This window comes from Chiloscyllium punctatum, chromosome 38, assembly GCF_047496795.1.
Source record: "Chiloscyllium punctatum isolate Juve2018m chromosome 38, sChiPun1.3, whole genome shotgun sequence".
NCBI lineage: Eukaryota > Metazoa > Chordata > Chondrichthyes > Orectolobiformes > Hemiscylliidae > Chiloscyllium > Chiloscyllium punctatum.
In genome coordinates, this window is record NC_092776.1 from 17,720,673 (window position 1) to 17,740,905 (window position 20,233).

The 20,233-nt window shown below is 38.3% G+C and overlaps 1 protein-coding gene across 2 annotated transcripts in view; it reads left to right on the forward strand.

Moving 5' to 3' along the window:
- sh3pxd2aa (SH3 and PX domains 2Aa) overlaps nt 1–20,233 on the forward strand; it is a 309,383-nt gene that overhangs the window by 269,004 nt on the left and 20,146 nt on the right. For both annotated transcript variants that reach the window (XM_072557306.1, XM_072557307.1), the window contains 2 exons: nt 7,227–7,576; nt 18,806–18,855. In XM_072557306.1, coding sequence (XP_072413407.1) covers nt 7,227–7,576; nt 18,806–18,855 — 400 coding nt within the window. The remainder of the gene's footprint in view (nt 1–7,226; nt 7,577–18,805; nt 18,856–20,233) is intronic.

Below are 20,233 nucleotides of genomic sequence, written 5' to 3' on the forward strand. Positions count from 1 at the left end.
TAGAATGGACAAGTTGTCTTGTGAGGAAAGGTTGGAAAGGCTAGACTAGTATCTACTGGAGTGTAAAAGAGTAAGAGTCAACTTGATTGAAACATATAAAATCCTGAGGGCTCTGAAAGTTGTTACCTGCTCTGGCTGAGGTTACCATAGAGGACTGTCCTTCTCAGCCTGTATTCTCACCTGAGGTGTGGTAACTAGCAAGTTAGATCACTACCATTCATTTCTGTCTAATGACAGAGCAGCCATTTGATCTGGCAAGACAATTGCAACTTTACCTTTATATTTCACTGGGGTAGTGTGCTGGAAATCAAACCCCACTATTTCTGGAATCATCATAAAACTTAAAGATCTTAAAAAGTAAACAGAATTTACAAATTTACTTGTATTTTAGACCAGTGTTAACAGAAAGCATGGACATGATTTTTTTTCTCTACTTAATAAGAATTATTATTATTTCAAATAAATAAATTACTATTTATTTCAAATAAATTAAGTCTAACTATGTCTAACAGTTATGAGCCATCGATATATAGCTGTATTAATTAATACTCTAACCCACTCATACATTTTCCCTTACGTGCCCATATAGACAAACATTGGCTGGTTAAAAAAAAACATATGTGTTATAGGTGAAGGGACCATAGTTCAATGGTCCCAATTCACAGAGTTTGATGGGGTGGCCCTATTGGCTTGGCCAGATGTGTTACTTCTTTATTCACCTTCTCCAGATACTTTCACTTGCTTGCAAAATATACAGGATGGCATTTGTGTACAACCCTTGGCTGCAGCTGTCTGCAAACCTCCTCTCATTTACTGAACAAACAGCTGTTTAAAAGCACTTACAATGTCAGGTAACTTGCTTTTAAGAAGTGCAGCAATTCTTCAACAATTCCTGGCTTTTAAAAATGTTCTTTTCCAATTTCATTCCACAATCAGTAATACAAAATTTGACAAAGATATAGGCAGGGCAAGTTGCACTGAGTTTAGTGGAGTGAATCTCACTGTCAGGCCAAGCAAGTCTTCTCATCATATCTTGCCAAACTTGCTGCATTAATTACTGTTTGAGCATTCACAACAAGGATCCTATTCAATTTCCAATCTATCTTAACATGTGACATTTCCAAAGCAACTCACCACTCACTGGCAATCCCAGCATTGACCAGCATCCCTGGTTCTGGTGCCATATTTAAAAGACTATTATACACCAAGACAAGCACTGCCAATCTGGAGCTGCCCTGCGTGGTTCCTGATATTTGCCCGGATATGAAAAGGTGAAAAGCCTCATCCTTCTTAGCAGGCATTGTCCTGGACTGGTGCAAAGGGAGAACTTTATTTTCCCTTAGGACCAGCAGTGGAGGCTAAGACATCAGACCATGCCAGCCTGGTCTGAGGCTACCACTAGTATTGAAGCAGTCTCAGCCATCCATAGGAATGCCCAGTACTGTCAGAAAAAAGTTAATGTTCTTCAAAAATGTCATTGTCCATAATTATCAGTCCAAGATGCCAGCACTGCATTAGTGCTTGTGAGCTTATTTATTTCCGTCTGCTTTTCTTTTTCTTTCCTTTCTTCTTGCTTTTTCTTCTTTTTCTCCTTTTCGTTTAAAGTGTTTTGCTTCAGTGAAGCAATGATGACTGGCTTTGCCTGAGCATGTTACAGAACCCGGTAAGTGGGCCCTGCCCAAGCATGTTCCAGGACCTGGCGATTGGAGGCTGCGATTGGCTCCTGCCTGAGCATGTTCCAGGATCCGGCTTTTGGCAGCGGGAGTTACAAAGTCGGAGGCAGCGGCAACAACAAAAGGAAATCAGAGGTGATAGCATCAGTTGCACCAAGTACTCAGCTCCTCCCGAGACTCCAGGCTGTGGCTTGGCCTGGGTGCCTGCATGGAGATAAGATTGAAAATAAGACTTTAATATCTGGATGTTTCTCATTCCTTTTGGTTTTGTTTCCTTTATTTCTGCTGTTTTGTTTGTTCGGGTTTTCTAATGAAGTGTGTTACCAAGATGGTGCTTGTTATGTCGGTGAAGACAAGGTGGCGCCAAAGAGTGGTGACTTTCTTTCCAGTGCTGATGGCACGGCAAAGGAAACTTGTTACTGGCCATCAGGCCTATGGTCCAAAATGGAGCACTTACCAAAAAAGACCGTAAAATTGGACATTTTTATTTCTTCATATTGCTGCCTTTGTATTCTATGATTTCATTTATTTTTCTTTGTTTTACAATGGTGCCAGAGAGTGGAGACACAATATAATACTTTTCACTGTATTTTGTAACAAGGTATACACGATAATAAATAAACCAAATAATAGCAGCTTCTGTCTCATTCCAGGAGCACAACAGCCCAGGGTCAGTCAGAAAAAGTCAAGACAGGTGGTGAACTACCTGTCATTCAACTCCTCACCCCTTATGAGCCGAAGATCCTTACACTGACTGCCCTAAGCAGGACCTAGACTAGTATCAGAGGCTTTGCTGTGCCAGGATAGTGAAGGCTGTACCTCTTGATTAGACTGAGGCTTGCTGACAGTTGTGGCAAGCTTCCTGTCTTTGTGTCTGGGTAAAATGGTATGGCAAGGCAGTATAATGATCTAGGTGTCTCCAGCAGAGGGGGCAAAGCACAAAAAAGGCAAGGTAAGACAAGTCAAGGTAAGGTTGCTGTGAGCAATTGGGAAGACTCAAAAGTATTAAGTGCTATGACATTAAGCAAAGAGCCCATAGAAACAGATTGGTCCAGTCTATGAGCTGGGTTTGTGTTCCTGATTGAATAGTTTCCTTGCTATTGCATTGCCATGATAGGTACTGGTGCAGTCAGAGATGAGGCATTGAAATCTAGTAGCGTCCTTTAAGTGCACCATGAGGTTTAATCATAGACTGGCACATGCCAGGTGCTAATATCTGTGGACATGGGGTGCATTTGGCCAGTACCTATGGAATATTGGAGCATGTCTGAGATGTTGGGTGCTGATGTCTGACACGGAGGTTTTATTGAAGTGAGTGATGATTTGAACCTGCCAAGAAGCTGTTCTGGTTTCTGTAAAGGGTTTTCCTAAAGGCGAGTTTGCATGGTACATTTTGTACGATTGCAACCTGTGGTAAGTTTAACTGTTAACCAGCCATTCAACAACTAATAAACTATCAACTGTCAATACTTGAAATAGTGGGAAAGTAATGTCAATCATCAATTCTATCATTCATCTTGTGTGTATGTGTGTGTGTGTCCTCACGTCAAAAAAACCTCAAGGTATTTGGGAAGAGTTAGCATGTTTTGTGAACTGGAAATCATGTTGAACCAATTCATTGTGGCATTTTGAAGGATTATCATGTGCTGTGGTTAAAGGGGACCCTGTAGACAACCTGAATTTGGATTCCCAGAAGACATTTGACAAGGTGCCATGTAAACACTTATTGCAAAAAGAAGATTATTGCACACAGTAGGAGCTTTCGATGCTTTTGTGATTGGCAGGATATGAAAAGTAAAGACCCGCTGAACTCTGTGCTGGCTTTTCATAATGTATATCAGTTTCTTAGGTGAGGGGAATAAAGGCATGATAGCTAAATTTGCAACTGACACAAAAATAGTGAGGAAAGTATGTTTGATGAAATTGTAGCAGGTTGCAGGGATATATAACTGTGTTGAGTGATTGGACAAGATCTGGCAGAGGGAATAAAATGTAGGAAAATGTGAAGTTGTTCGCTTTGGCAGGGATAATAAAAAAGCAGACTATTACTTAAATGGAGAAAATGGGCAGAATTCCAGTTTCCAATACATGAGTCACTGAAAGCTAGTATGCAAATGCAGCAAGAAATTAAGAATGTTAATGGAATGCTGATGTCTTTTGTTATAAGATGAATTGAACATAAAAACATAACAACTGAAACTTCTATGTTTCAGTTATACAGGATTTTGATGAGACCACATCTCAAATATTGTTAACAACCTCCTCACTTAAGGAAGGATGTTAATGAGTTGGAGGCAGTTCAGAAAAGTTTCAGATTGATAACTATGTTTTTGAAATAAAATATCCAGAATATGTATTGGGTCTGATTCTCTTCAACAAGAATCGGAAGAATTTTTTGAATTGTCATAGTAAATTCTAAGGAAGCATGTTCTCATTTTATTTTAAGCTTTTTCCTTTCCTAATTCCTTTGACATTCTTATTGCTGCAGTTGGTCTTCTATTTAACTGACAGCAATTGGCTTTAGTATACCCTGCGCTATTACAATTGAAGCATTTTTTGTATTGCATTCTGTTTCTAGTCTTTCCCCTTTACTACTTTGGTGTCCTTTTGCTTGTTCCCTAACATCCACACTTTTTCAATCTGCAGGTATTCCATTCCTCTAGTTTCCTTGTCGATTCCTTTATAAGCATATTCCCACCTATAAATATATGCGTAAGATAGACACAGAAAGTGGAAGTAAAAGAAGGACATTTGGTCCTTTGAGACTGCTCCATCATTCAATATGATCATGGCTGATCCTCTATCTCAATGCCATATCCCTGCTTTCTCTCCATAAACCTTGATGTTCCGACATATAAAGATTGATCAATCTTTATTGAATATACTCAGTGACCTGGCTTCTACAACCTTCAGGGGTAGAGAATTCCACAGTTGACCACCTGCTGAATGATGAAATGTTTCCTCGTCTTAGTTCTAAATGGCCTATCCATAATCTCAGATTGTGATCCCTAGTTTCAGACTCCTGAACCAGGGGAAACAACTGCCTTGCATCTGTTTTGTCTAGCCGTGTTAGAATTGTAACCATTTTAATCAGATCTCCTCTCATAAACACTAGTGAATACAAGCCCAATGGAGCCAATTCCTTCTCATATGTAAATTCTGCTATTCCCAGTATTAGCCTAGTGAATTTTCCTTGCACTCCTTTTATGACAAGTATATTCTTTAATAGGCTAGGGAAACCAAATCATAGCTCTCCATGTGCAGTCTCACCAAGACCTTGTAAATTTCAGTAAGACATCCCTACTTCTAAACTCAAATCCTCTTACAATGAAGGCCAACATACCATTTGCTTCCTAATTGCTTGCTGTACGTGCTTGTTTACTTCCATTGACTAGTGGACAAGGACACCCAGATCGTTATGTACATCCACATTTCCCATATAATCACCATTTAAGTAATAACCCTAACCATCACGCTAATTCTGTCTTTCTATTTTTCATGTCAAATGTCATAAGTTAACATTTATCCACTTTATACTGCATTTGACATGAGTTTGCCAAACTTATCTGATAGTCCTGAAGCCTCCTTGCATCTTCCTCATAACTTACAATCCCACTTAGTTTTGTGTCATCAGAAAACTTGGGAATATATAACATTTGATTCATTTATATATATATTATATATGTAGCTGGGCCCAGGTACTGATCCCTGCAGTACACTTATAGTCATCCCTGCCAACTGGAAAAAGACCTATTTATTCCCATTTTCTGTTTCTGGTATGCCGATCAATTTTCAGTCCATGCCAGTATATTATCCCCAATCCCATCTCTTTAATTTTGCCCACTTCCATGGACCTATGAAAAGCAACCTTGAAATCCAAATACACATATCCCTGATTCTTTCTTATGTATTCTAAAGTTAAAACCTCAAAAGCACTCCAGTATATTAGGTTAACATGATGAAGCAAGGTTTCTTAGTTATCTGCTGGAAATGCTGCTTCTCTGATTTTTGAAATTTGACACCCATCAGATAAGTGAAAGGTGACTGAAATGCTATTTTGAATTCTTCCATAGTCAATGAGCCATACATTCTCAAAATTGTTCTCTCCCTTCAATGATCTAAACTGCTGATCCTACAGCATTTCTTCTTCTCTTGCAGACTGTACAAATGCCTGAATAGGTATGTTTCTTGTAGTCCTAAATTTTCATTTATAAGTTTCAAAGTCAAGATCTTAATCACTGAGTATTACTTTTAACAGTTCTATAGTCTTCAGATTGTTTTTAGACAAACTGGCATATACATTCATATTGTACCTCTCAAAAATATTTTGTAACAATTAAGTCAAAACATGTTTTGGTCACTTTGTCTTCCAAGTTATATTTTCAAATGAGGTGACTTATCTTTCAAGTTCATCCTTAATAAATATAAGCACTAAACATAGGTATTTAGTTAAGTCAAATTGTTCATTGGAATCAAAATCAACCTCTGAGTTTTTACTATTAGGTTCTTCCTTTACTGTAAGCTTTTTTGTGTCTGTGTTATGCTGTCTGATTTCCTTATCACTTGAGAGTTCAAGATTTTTTAGTTCTGTTTCCCATTCCACTGTTATTTTTATTCCTTTCTCTTTCCATTGCTCCTTGCTTTTCTTTCTCCACTACTTCCATTTTTCCTTTCTTCATTTTTTAAAATTTGGCTTCCTCTCTATTTTCCCTTTGACTCATGACTTTTCATTTCTAACTAAATCTTAGCCAGTCCTATCTCAATTTCAGATGTTCTTCCTAATTCTAAATATTAGTAATCACTTTCAGCATCTCATTATTACGAGATGCTGTTTTTATTTCAACTTGCAATTTATCTGTCGACTTCCTTAGTTTAACCTTAAAGATCTCATCTAGATTCTTGTGAATTGAAAAGAAACTTCATGGTAAACATCTTTCCATTAATATTACTTTGTAGACACCTGCTCTCTGATATATCCTGGATTATTTTACTGTACAAGAAGGAATTTCTGACCCTTTTTTAAAAGAAAGTCATTCACATAAATAACCAGCAGCAACTTCATCTGTTTTGAATTCTAAAGTGATATTATTTAATATGTAAAAGATCCACTTTCATCGTGATATATCGGGGCTGGATTACATTATCAGCACTTGGAATAACATTCTAATTTAAGTTGATACATTTCTTTTCAGGTGTTTTTGCTTTCATTACAATGCTTCTTTAAGGTGTTATCAATTTCTTAATTTGGTTCATAGAATTTTTTAATTTGCTGAGAAGGTGTAGGAGAGTGATCTGGGACACTAGAGTACAGGAGGCAGGGATTGCATCCTGTGCATTATCTACTGTCAAGGAAAATAATTGGTGTCTTGTACGTCACTACCTAGCTTGGATCTATTCAGCATTTGGAAAGGGGGACAATTTTACTTTGAGTGGATGTTATATTCAGTATGATATCTCAGAACAGTTACTGACTATTTAAAGCTTGGGTATTTATTGTAATTGAGACGAATGTACAAAAACATCTTGGTTCATTTATAAATCACTTTTTTCCAGATATCAAGGCAAAGAGGGATGGGCACCAGCATCTTACTTAAGAAAAGTGAAGGATGATCTTACTCCAAGAAAAAAGCCTCTTACTGGGCCAGTAGAGATCATTGGAAATATAATGGAGATCAGTAACCTACTGAACAAAAAATCATGCAGTGAAAAAGATGTTCAGACAGAAAACGAATCTAATTTTTATGATCATCCTCCACTCACGGCAAAGGAAATTAGTCTTCCACTGCCTTGCGAACAGACAAATGGTGATGCAACTGTATTGACGACAGTAGAGAAAAGACTCGGCCGAGGAGCTTCAGGGTCTCCGGCTGTTGCCCGGGTCGCTCCGCAGAGGGCAAACATTGGTATGTGACTGAAAGTACATTTTTTGCTCTAATTATAAATGTTTATAATTTGGCAATTTAGCAAAGTACCACTGACATATATTTAAAATTGTAAAAGTTCATTAATTGGACATTATAATACCGTAAGACATAGGAACAAAAGAAGCTATTCACTCCATTGAATCTCCTTCACCATTCAGTAAAATCATGGCTGATGTGATAATTCTCAACCCCACTTTCCAGCCTTTTCCCCATTACCCTTGATTCCATTACTGACTAAAAATCTGTCAAAAACATGAAAAAATGCATATGAATATATGTAAACCCAGTCTCGACAGTCCTCTGTGGTAAAGAATTCCACAGATTCACTGCAGTCTAAGAGAAGAAATTAAATGTCTTAAATGGGCATCCTCTCACTCTGAGGTTATGCCTCTGATCCTAGCCATAGGCATTCTGCATTTACCAGATAAGGCCTATAAGAATCTGGTATGTTTCAATAACGTTGCCTGTCATTCTTCTGAACTCCTGTCAGTACAAGAACATCCCATCAGCTTCTCCTTTTAAGACAGTCCTTCCATACTCGGGATCACCTAATGGATTTTCTAAGGACTAGCCCCAATTCCAGTATATCTTTCCTTAGATAAAAGGTGAACATAACTGTTCACAGTATTCCAGATGTGGTCTGTCTAGTGCCTTGTATAATTTAACTTAGATTTCCTTAGATTTTTAACCTCATTCCCATTAAGATCAACATTCTATTTGCCTTCCCTATTATCTATAAACTTGTATGGTTTTTTTTGTCATTAATGCAAGTGGACTCCCAAATTCTTCTACACTGTAGCTTTCTCCATTTGAATAATATTCAGCTCCACAGATTTCCCACATTGTATTCTATCTGCCCAAGTTTTTGCCCACTCATTTAGCCTGTTTATGTTTCTCTACAGGCTGTTTATGTCATCCTTACTACTTGCCTTCCCACTTATTATTGTGTCATCTGCAAGCTTGGCTATTATGCATTCACTTTACTCATCCAACTAATTAATGTATTTGTAAATAATAGATCCCTGTCGTATTCTGATAGTTACAGTTTGCCATCCTGTAAATGCCCATTTAACCCAGCTCTGTTTTCTATTGATTAGCCAATCCTCTATCTCATACACCTTTTGCATAAAAGTGTTACATTGGCAGTTTTCTAAACTTATTGGACTTTCTCAGAATCTAAGGATTCCTGGAAGATTACTACCAGTGCATCCACCATCTCTGTAGCTACCTCCTTTAATATCCTAGGGTGCATCCCATCAGGTCCAGAGGACTTATCAGTCTTTGGCCCCATTAGTGTGCCTAGCACTTTTTGTCCAGTGATAGTTGTTGTGTTCTTTTTGGAATGCTATTAATATCTTGGACAGTGAAGACTGAGGCAAAATATTTATTCAGCTCCTCTGCCATTTCCTGGTTCTCTGAAGGGTTTATGTTGTCTTTGGTCTCTCTTTTCCTTCTTATTTATTTAAAGAAGCTCTTGCTGTCAGTCTTGATATTACTTGCAAGTTTATCCTCACATTTTATATTCTCCTCCTTTATTATTTTTTCATTATGTTTTGTTGATCTTTAAAACGTTCCCAATCCTCTGGCTTAGCATAAATCCTTGCCACATTGTATGATTTTTCACCCTTAACTTGCCTGGTTATTTATGGTTGTTTTTTACCCCTTCATATCATGCTGTTACTCACTGGGATATGTATTTGTTAAGAGCCATGAATAATTTTCTTAAAGATCTGCCATTGTCCCTCAACTACCTTTGCTGCTGAACTCCTTTCACAGTCTACTGAGCTTACTCTAACTATTATTGATAGAAAATTAGAGAGAAGTGAAATTTTGAGTAGGGTCTATAGATTTCATTGAGACGATAACTTTGCCACCTTATCTCTCCCATACCTGTCACTCTATACCCCTCCCCTTACCCGATTCTGCTCACACCATCTGTCACCCTGACCCCCACACTCAATCGTGTTGTACACTTACCTTCTCTCCAAATGTTTCAAAGAGGCTTTAGGATATTTAAATCCTGTTTTAAGATTGTAAATGTAATTTTTGTAGCATTATTGCAGGAGAGTGGGAAATGCCCTGAGGTTATATAATCTAATGAGTGACTTGGAAGGTGATAAAGGAAGAAAACAAAACCTTACATGTCCCTATGTCATATTGAAACCTCACCCACAAATGCTCTAACTCTGACGCACCTATCACCTTGCCGCTGTCACCCTATACTCCTCACTTATCTGATAGCATAACCCTGTCATATCCTTTTAATCTCACCAGATGAAACCACATCTGGTGCACATTGTGCAGTTTGGTCTCCACATTTTTTAAAAAATTCTTGAATTGTGATGAGGGGGTTTTCTTATGAGGAAAGACTGAACAAATTATGTATATATTCTTTGGCATTTAGAAGAATGAGAGGCAACCTAGTTGAAATGCGCATGAATCTGAAAGAACTGGAGGGTATGGATGCTGAAGGATTGCTTCGACTAGTTCAAGGAATCTAAAGTGCAGGGTCATAGTTTCAGGAAAGGGTTTAATCATTTTGGACTGAGATTTGCAATTTCTTCATTAAAAGAATTGTGAATTTTTGGAATTTTATATCCTCAACAGCTATGGAATCTGTCATTAGATACCTTTCAGGCCTTGGGAAATATATTTTCTACCTCAGGAATCAAGGATTCTGTGAAATGAGTGAGAATGTGGTGTGAGGATTAGCTTTTAAAGTATTGAATGGCAAACCAGATTCCTTAAGGTCTACTTCTGGTTCTATTTGAGGTCAGTTAGTGAAAGTGGTTTGGAAACTAGATTAAATGACAATAAATAAGCAATCACAAATATTTAAAGAATTAATTCATTATTTGCAACAAATAAAGTGCTTGCCTTAAAGAACAAAATACACCTGGGGAAAATGGATCAATTGTAGATAATAAATAAGAACATAGGAAATTGTAGGCCATTCAGCCCATTGAGCCTGTTTTACAATTCAACATGATCATGGCCTCAGTGCCTTTTACCTACATTATCCCCTTAACTGCACACAATTGATAGTCAGAAATTTATCACCCTCTCCTTTTAACTACTGCATTTCCACAGCCTTTTGGGATAAAGAATCCCAAGTATTCTCCAAGCAAAAAATAATTCTCCTAATCTTGGTCATAAATCGTATCCCCTTTAATTAGAACTTATGCCACCTCCTTCTCAGCCAGGGGAAACATTTTAGCTGCATCTACCCCATCAATCAATTTAGTAAATTTGTAGGTTTCAGTGAGATCACTTCTCATTCTTCAGTACTCCAGAAAATTGAGGCGTGGTTTGGAAAATTTCTTTTCATTGGACAGTCCCATCATCCCAGGAACAAGTCTGTATTCCCTCTCTAGCAAGAATATCCTTTCTGTGGTAAGGTGAGCAAAACTGCACACTCCAGGTGCAGTCTAACCAAATTTCTCTGCAGTTGAAGCATGACTTCATTACTTTATTCAAGTCCTCTTACAATAAAGGCTAACATTGTATTAATCTTCCTAACAGCCTGCTGCAGCTAGATATTAGCCTTCAGTCAGGTATTGACAAGCACACCAAGGCCCCTTTGCACATCTATATTTTCCAACCTCATACTATTTAAGAGATGCTCTCCATATCTGTTCTTCTACCAACGTGTATAAACTCACACTTTCCACATTATATTCCATCTGTCACATTGTTACCCAAATACAAAGCCTGTCCAAATCCTTCTGGAAATGTTTTACATTTTCCTTGCAACACACGTTCCTACTTCCTTTGCATTATCTGCAAATTTGGAAATATTAAATTTGGTTCTCAACTCCAAATCATTGATGTATGTTATGAACAGCTGAGACTCCAAGTACTCATCCTTATGGTGTTCCATGAAACACAATCTACCAATTTGAGAATGATTCACTTATTCCTACTTTGTGCTTTCTGCCTCTTAGCTAATCATTAGTCCATGTCAGTATGTTTCCACCTGTACCATGTACTTTAATTTTACTAGCCAACTTCCTGTGAGAATCAAAAGCCTTCTGAAAGTCCAAATATAACTCCCCTTTATCAATTTCCTTTTATCAATTTTGTTAGTTTAAAAAAACTCCAACAAATTGTCGAATATAATTTTCCATTCATAATTCTACACTGACTACACCCGATCAGATCATATTTATCCAAATATCCATTTACCATGCCCTTTATGATAGATTCTAGCATTTTCCCTGCTATTGTGTGAGGCTGACAGGTCAGCAGTTCGCTGTTTTTTTCTCTTGCTCCCTTCTTAACTTCAACTGCAGAGAAATTTGGTTAGACTGCACCTGGAGTGTGCAGTTTTGGTCACCTTACCACAGAAAGGATATTCATGCTAGAGAGGGAATACAACTGAGGCTCATCAGACTTGTTCCTGGGATGATGGGACTGTCCAATGAAAAGAAATTTTCCAAACCATGCCTCAATTTTCTGGTGACATTTGCAAGCTTCTAATCTGCATTCCAAAATCCATTGAATTCTGGAAGATAATTACCAATGCGTCAACTATCTCTACAGCCACCCCTTTCAACACTCTTGATGTTGAATATCAGGTCCTGGGAATGTATCACCTTTCAGCACCATTAATCTCTTCAGTATGATCTTCTTATACATACTCATTTCCACTAACCCCTCATTCTCCCTTGCCTCCTGGAGCTCTAGTCCTGGGAGGTTGCTTGTATCTTCCTCAGTGAAAACAGGAACAACGTAATCATTTAACTTTTCTGCGATTTTGCAATTCCATATAGTAAATTTTCCTGACTTTACCTTTAATGGACCCATGTACCCACAACAAATGTTAACAACAATATCATATTAATGGAGGATGTTCCTAATGTTGCAAAAAGGAAAATACAGTAAACCTGAGGATAGGGAGAATTCAGCTAAAGGTAATCAATTAATTATTTGATAAAGAGAATATGAGAGTATATTGGCAAGAAACTTAAAAGAAATTGTAAAAGCTTCCTAAGGTAGGTAAAAAGGAAGAGATTATCAAAAATAAATATGAGTCACTTAGAGGTAATGACTATTAGGAATATTAGAATGGTAAATAAGAAAATAAAACAGACATTAAACAAATACTTTATGCAGCATATCTGTCTTTATGATAGAAGACACAAAACAATTCAGCAGTAATAGCAACCCACTGTTTGATGAAAATGAGGAACTTAACAATAATATTAAAGGAAAAGTACTGGAGAAATGAATAAGACCTAGATATCTACAGATCACTGGATCTGATGATCTTCACCCTACAGTTTTAAAATAGGTGGTGTTATGATCCAGTTGATGATACCACTGGACAAGTCAGATCCAAAAATGAAACTAGCTTCATAGATCATTTTTTGTTCAGTTAGTCATATGGAAACAAGATTAAACAATGTGATTTTGCAGACATTGCAATGGTAACAACTTTGATACAATTATGGGTTGAGTATTGAGATCCCACACAGGTTCTCAGTGGAGCCTTGGAATCAATTCTATAAAATCTTAGTGCTGCTGTGACCTTAACATTGTGATAGGATGGCCACTCACCATTTGAAATCATAGGTCTTGGTCCAACAGCTGACACATTTCTGGAATGGTGTCCTTTTCAATGTACAGCTGGAGAAAATGGTATTTGCTTGGAGGAAATGGCATTCAGAATGAAAGACTCTCAGCCTCTGTACCTGATCCACATCCTTTGGGAACATTCCGTCATTTCTTCATATTTCTTCATATGGAGGTGTTCAGTAGCCATGACAGATGCTATTGGTCCTGAGTTTTCTGACACATTTCTTTCTTCTCAATTTCTCTGTGCCTTCATTGTACTGTGGCTGCAATGACAGTGATACCTGCTGTGGCTGGATCAATTGGTTACAGTCACAATGAACCTACTTGGACCTTTGACATAATGGACCTTATTCTGATATATGTGGTATTAGACATGAACACAAATATAGCAGTAAATTATAAGTACGAGAGGATAATATTAGAATCTCTACATTATGGAAACAGGCCCTTCAGCCCAACAAGTCCACATCGACCCTCTGAAGAGTAACCCACCCAGACCCATTGCCCTACCCTATCTTTACCCCTGACTAATGCACCTAACACTATGGGCAATTTAGGATGGCCAATTCACCTGACCTGTACATCTTTGGATTCTTGAGGGAAACCGTAGCACCCGGAGGAAACCTACACAGACACGGGGAGAATGTGCAAACTCCACACAGATGGTCACCCAAGGCAGGAATCGAACCTGGGTCCCTGGCGTTGTGAGGCAACAGTGCTAACCACTGAGCCACCGTGCCACCCTAATTGAAGCAGTCTCTCTCCAACTGCCATCCCCGCCACCCCCAATATCAGTGAAGAAAGGCAGTATCGCATATCAGTACACTCGTAAATACATAGCTCTGTGTACCTATAAGACCTTGGATTGTCTTTCAGGTGACACAGAAAGGTCGCTGGAGATTACTTGTGCTTCACAAAGATGAGTATGATCAATTTGTAATGACCAGTGACATGATCATGATTGCTTATGGCCATGATTTGTATTCAACAGAGTTGGTCATTGCGTACGGTTCACATGCAGGATTTTATAATTACAGGTGTCTTTTACCTGTATTGTGTAAGTGCCTGATTAATGCAATTGCCTCTTGAAGGACCTCACACTGCCGACAAACTGCTCCCTCAGTCAGAAAAAAGCACTGTGCCCATTTCTGGGTGCAGCCAATTTTTATTTCCATTGGTTTAAAGAGAGGCAAGACTGGCAATGTAACCTTCCAGGTCTTAGATGTTTCAGGTGAGATAGGGGGGAGTGTAAAAGTGGTAGGAGAGTTTTGTTATTGATTAGGGAGAATGTCACAGCTGTATTGAGGGAGGACACCTTGGAGGGCTCTTCCAGCAAGACCATATCAGTAAAGCTTAGGGATAGGAATGGCACAATTACTTGAGATGTATTACAGGCCTATCCAGAAGATTACAGAAAAGTGTGAAGGATTTTTTGAGGCAATTTGTAAATTGTCCAACAAAGGAAGATGCCGTATTCGAACTGGTATTGGGGACTGAGCCTAGTCAGTGATCAAATTTTAGTGGAAGGCGTATTTCAGGAACAGTGACTATATTCTGTAAGTTTTAAGTTACTTTTGGATAAGGGTAAGAGTAGTCCCTGAATGAAAGTACTAAATTGAGGGAAGGCTAACTAGCATTTATTGGGTAGGAACTGAGGAATGTAGATTGGAGCAGCTGTTTGAGGGTAAATCAACTCTGAAATGTGGGAATCTTTAAAGACCAGTTGACTAACAAACGTCAGAAGTCACCCAATACCAAGTTATAGTCCAGCAGATTTATTAAAATCACAAGCTTTCGAAGCACTGCTCCTTCGTCACCAGTATACGTACATGTCCAATATTTTCAATGCGGTTCTCCAATCTTTAAATATGCTATCCATGATTCAACCTTAAAAATGTTTTCTGTACCTTTAAGCCATATAAATTAAAAGTGCTCTTTGACATGTAGCAATATAGATTAAAACTGCTGCTTCCTTAGCAATAAAGAGGGTAGAGCTATGTTCTTCAAGAGTTTATTACTTATATATCAAATGCAAGGAACCAAAGTGACTAGGATGTCTGTGTCTCAGCAACTTATTTTATTTTTAATTGTAGAGAGCCTTAGAAATGTATTTGTCTGAAAGAACTTGCATTATAATCAAAAATAACTAGTTTTGCATATTTGGTGGTTAATGCCCTATGCATAGATCTACACAACACTCTGCACTCGTGGAAAGAGATGCTGTTTAAGGGTAATTAGCTTTCTCTTCATCCAAATTCTCTGTTGTCCAAAGCTATTGTCTAGTTGATCTTCGATTAGTTTCCCAAATATCTACCATCAAGAGATTGAATTATTTTGTAGATCATCGATGCTGCTGTCGTGGTATGAGCTTGTTTCCAGAAGGGTGTTTTTAGCTGATGCAGTAATTTTTTTTTTCTATTCATTCATGGGATATGAATGTTGTTGGCTGAGCCGAAATTTATCACTGCCCCTAGTTATCCTTTAGAATGTGTTGAGAAGCTCTTTCTTGAACTGCTGCAGTACATGTGCTGTAGGCATATTCTTAATGTCTTCAAGAAGAAAGTTCCAAGATTTTGATCCAGTGATACTGAGGGAATAACGATATATTTCTAAGTCTGGATGTGAGTGGCTTGGATGTTAATTTTCAGCTAGTGGAATCTTCATATATTTGCTTCTCATGACCTTCTAGATGGTGCTATCTCAAAAGCTTTGGTGAATTCCTGTTGACTCTTGTAACATAAGGAACTGTGCATGCATACCGTAGTATTGAAGAATCCAGCAGACATTTATTTCAACTAATATATGTCAACATTACATTTCTCATATCAAGCATATCATATCTAGGCTAGTGTTACGGCAGTATTTACAATAAAGGATTATGCTTCCATAGAGTGTCGTGCTTCAAATGATCTGAGCTAAGCTGTATTATTAGATCTTTATGTCCACAGATCACATGCTGTGAAGTAATGATGATATCATGAGCATGTCTTTTATAGGAACACTAAATACTGAACATTAGACCGAACATAACATGACGCATCTAAGCTATCTGACAAAACAAAACAAGATAAATTGGGTATGAGCATGTAAGATGGAATACGATGTACAGAAATAAGCCGTCATCTGATTTAGTAGTTTTAGACTAAATTAAGCTGATGAACAGGGAAAATGCAGCAGGCTGAAAAATTCTGTGAGTGCAATAGCATTGGACCTTAAAGTACAGATCTTATTTTACTAACCTGTAAGCTGACCTCTTCCTATCCAGTGCCTTACTTCTTTCCACCTTAAGCCCATCCATCACTTTATCACTTTACAATAAAACATTTACCTCTGTACCAGACTATTAGTTATCACAGCATTACCTCCCATTTCACTATTTGGATATGACTTATCAGGAGCCGTCTGCTTGTTAGCATTGTTTTCCAATGTGGAAAAAAAAGGTATGTTACAAAAAGGGACAGATGCAGTATGTTTGACAGGATTCTTTTACAAGGATGGAGCAAGTGGATGTTTACATTGACTCCATGTTTTGTGTTACATTTTACGTTTGTTAGTTTGTATGGGTTTAGTACCTTTGCTCAAATGATTCAAAATTCAACACTTGTCCCTTCTCAGGACATAGAACATCAAACAGTAGAGCACAGTACAGGCCCTTTGACCCATGATGTTGTGCCTGCATTTTATCCTATTCTTATGGTCAAACTAACCTACATACCCTTCATTGTACTATCTTTCATGTCTTATCCAAGAGTTGCTTAAATATCCCTGTTATCTGATGTACTACGACTGTCAGCAGTGCATTCCTAAAGTGATGTAGATATAATGTCAAAAGGCAGTCAGTTAAGTTGCCAAATGAAAGGTTGCTGTACAAAATGAACTCCGGGTGTTGGGATTGATATATTAGCATTGATACTGGAAGCAGGAGAGTTGGGATAAACGGGACATTTCTGGTTGGCAAACTATAACTAGAAATGTGCTCCAGGGATCATTGTTGAGGCCACACCTATTTGTAGTCTATACTAATGACCTGGATGAAGGGCCTGTGTATTATAACAAAGTTTATTCATGAAGGAAGGGTTTGGAGGGTTATGGGCTGGATGCTGGCAGGTGGGACTAGATTGGGTTGGGATATCAGGTCGGCATGGACGGGTTGGACTGAAGGGATATAGATGCATCTGTTTCCATGCTGTAAATCTCTATGACTCTCTATGAAGATAGTAGAAAAGTTAAGGCGGATACAAAATGTTTGCAAAGGGATATAGATGGATCATGTTAGTGGGCAAGATTTTGACAGATAAAGTATAATGTAGGGAAATATGAGGTTGTTCACTTTGACAAGAAGAATAAAATGACAGAATATTATATAAAAGAAATGATACAACAGAATGCAGAGGGATCTAGGTGCTCTTGTATATGGATCGCACAAAGTTAGCATGAAGCCACAGGAAGTAGTTAAGAAGGCAAATGGAATATTGGCTTTTATTGCTATGGGGTAGAGTATAGAAGTCAGGAAGCCTTGCTACAATAATGCAGAGCATTGATACCTCATAGAAGTATAGTTCTAAAACTGACCTACTTTGGTGGAAATCTAACAATCTCTTTTGGAATGGTAAATTCAGTTGCATGTCGGTCTGAAAACCAATCTCATGCTGGGACGTGAACATACATTAAACATCTGCTTTGCCTGTACATAGATGTGGACATTTTAGGCCAATTTTTGTTTTGGTCTTTACCAATGTGACATAAATTAAACTTCTAGCTCAGATTGGGCATGTTAATTCTGCCTACCATTTTAGAGTCTGCAGAGGCTATTTAATATCACAATCAATTTCTAAGTCATATGTTCATGGAACTTCAAGTGAAATGCGCTTAATTTATTTCCCTGGTCCCAGATGCTCTTGATGGGAGAACAGTGGATTCTAGCTCCTTCTCAGGCTGTAGTGGAACCAGCTAACATTAAACATAGAACATAGAAAGGTACAGCACAGAACAGGCCCTTTGGCCCATGATGTTGTGCCGAGATTTAATCCTAATGTAAAATATAGTAACTTACCCTATGCACCCCTCAACTCACTGCTATCCATGTGCATGCCCAGCAGTCACTTAAATATCCCCATACCCTACCCATATCTTGAGTGCAGACGTGATATAATGTACAACACTCAGTAATATTTCTGAACATGCATGAATATACATAATTTCTACTCGGTGTTCCAACTAATGCTGAAATACAAGTATATTGCTTGACAAAGGTTTAGCCAATGACGTAGTGGTAATATAACTGATCTAATAATCCTGAGAACTACACCCATTGTCTGGATCGGAAGGTTCAAATCCTACCACAGCAATAAGATGAAATTTGAATTCGTTTAGAAAAATCTGGAATTAAGTCTAATGGTGACCATGTAACTTGTGAATTATTTTTTTTAAAAATTCATCTGGTTCACTAATGCCTTTTAAGGAAGGAAATCTGGTGTACGTGTTTTGATAAATTAACCATGATGGTTGACTCTTAATTATCCCAATGAAGTGGCCCCAACAAACTATTTAATTTAAGGACAATAATGAACAGTGATGCCCACTAATGCCTCAGACTGCTTGGTAATCACAATTTGGTATTTTTTCCCACAGGTTCCCCAAACTTAAGACAGAAACCACCACCACGCAGAGAAACTAGCCTGGTATGTATGGATTTTGTTTTCCTATTGTATCAGCAGTGCACTCACTAAACCTTCCAAACCCACGATCTCTACCACCGAAAAGAACAAACATATCAGAACATTGTCACCTGCAAGTTCCCCTACAAGCTATACATCATTCTGATTTGAAACTGTAATTACTAACCTTTCTCTGTCCTCTGGATGAAAATTTTGGAGTAAAAGCTGCTGGATATCAATCCTTAGAATCATAGAGATATACAACATAGACACAGACCCTTTGGTCCTACTTGTCCATGCCGTCCAGATATCCTAACCTAATCTAGTCCCATTTGCCAGCACTTGGCCCATATCCCTCTAAACCCTTCCTATTCATATACCCATCCAAATGCCTTTTAAATGTTGTAATTGTACCAGCTTCCACCACTTCCTCTGGCAGCTCATTCCATACACGCACCACCCTCTGCATGAAAACGCTGCCCTTAGGTCCCTTTTAAATCTTTCCCCTCTCACCCTAATCAATCCCTCCAGTTCTCGACTCCTTCAACCCAGGAAAATGACCTTGTCTATTTACCCTATCCATGCCCCTCATGATTTTATAGATCTCTATAAGGTCACACCCTCAGCTTCTGACACTCCAGGGAAAACAGCCCCAGCCTATACAGCCTCTCTCTATAGCTCAAACCTTCCAACCCTGGCAACATCCTTGTAGACCTTTTCTGAACCCATTCAAGTTTCACAACATCCTTCTGATAGAAGGGAGGCCAGAATTGCACACAATATTCCAAAAGTGGCCTAACCAATGTCCAACAGCCGCAACATGACCTCACAACTCCTACACTCAATGCTCTGACCAATAAAAGAAAGTATACCAAACACCTTCTTCACTATCCTATCTACCTGCGACTCCAGTTTCAAGAAACTATGAACCTGCACTTCAAGGTTTCTTTGTTCAGCAACACTCCCCAGGACCCTACTATTAAGTGTGTAAGTCTTGCTCTGATTTGCCTTTCCAAAATACAGCACCTCACATTTACCTAAATTAAGTTTCATCTGCCACTTCTCAGCTCATGGGCCCATCTGATCAACATCCCATTATATTCTGAGGTAACCTTCTTCGTTGTCCACTACACCTCCAATTTTGGTGTCATCTGAAAACTTAGTAAGTATACCTCCTACGTTTACATCCAAATCACTTATATAAATGACAAAAAGCAGTGGACCCAACAATGATCCCTGTGGCACACCAGTGATCACAGGCTTCCAATCTGAAAAGCAACCCTCCACTACCACCCTCTGTCTTCTACCTTCAAGCCAGTTCTGTATCCACATGGCTTTCTGATATATTTTTCTGTGTGGTTTGCTGTTCACTAAAACCCTAACTTAAGTGACATTAGCAAGT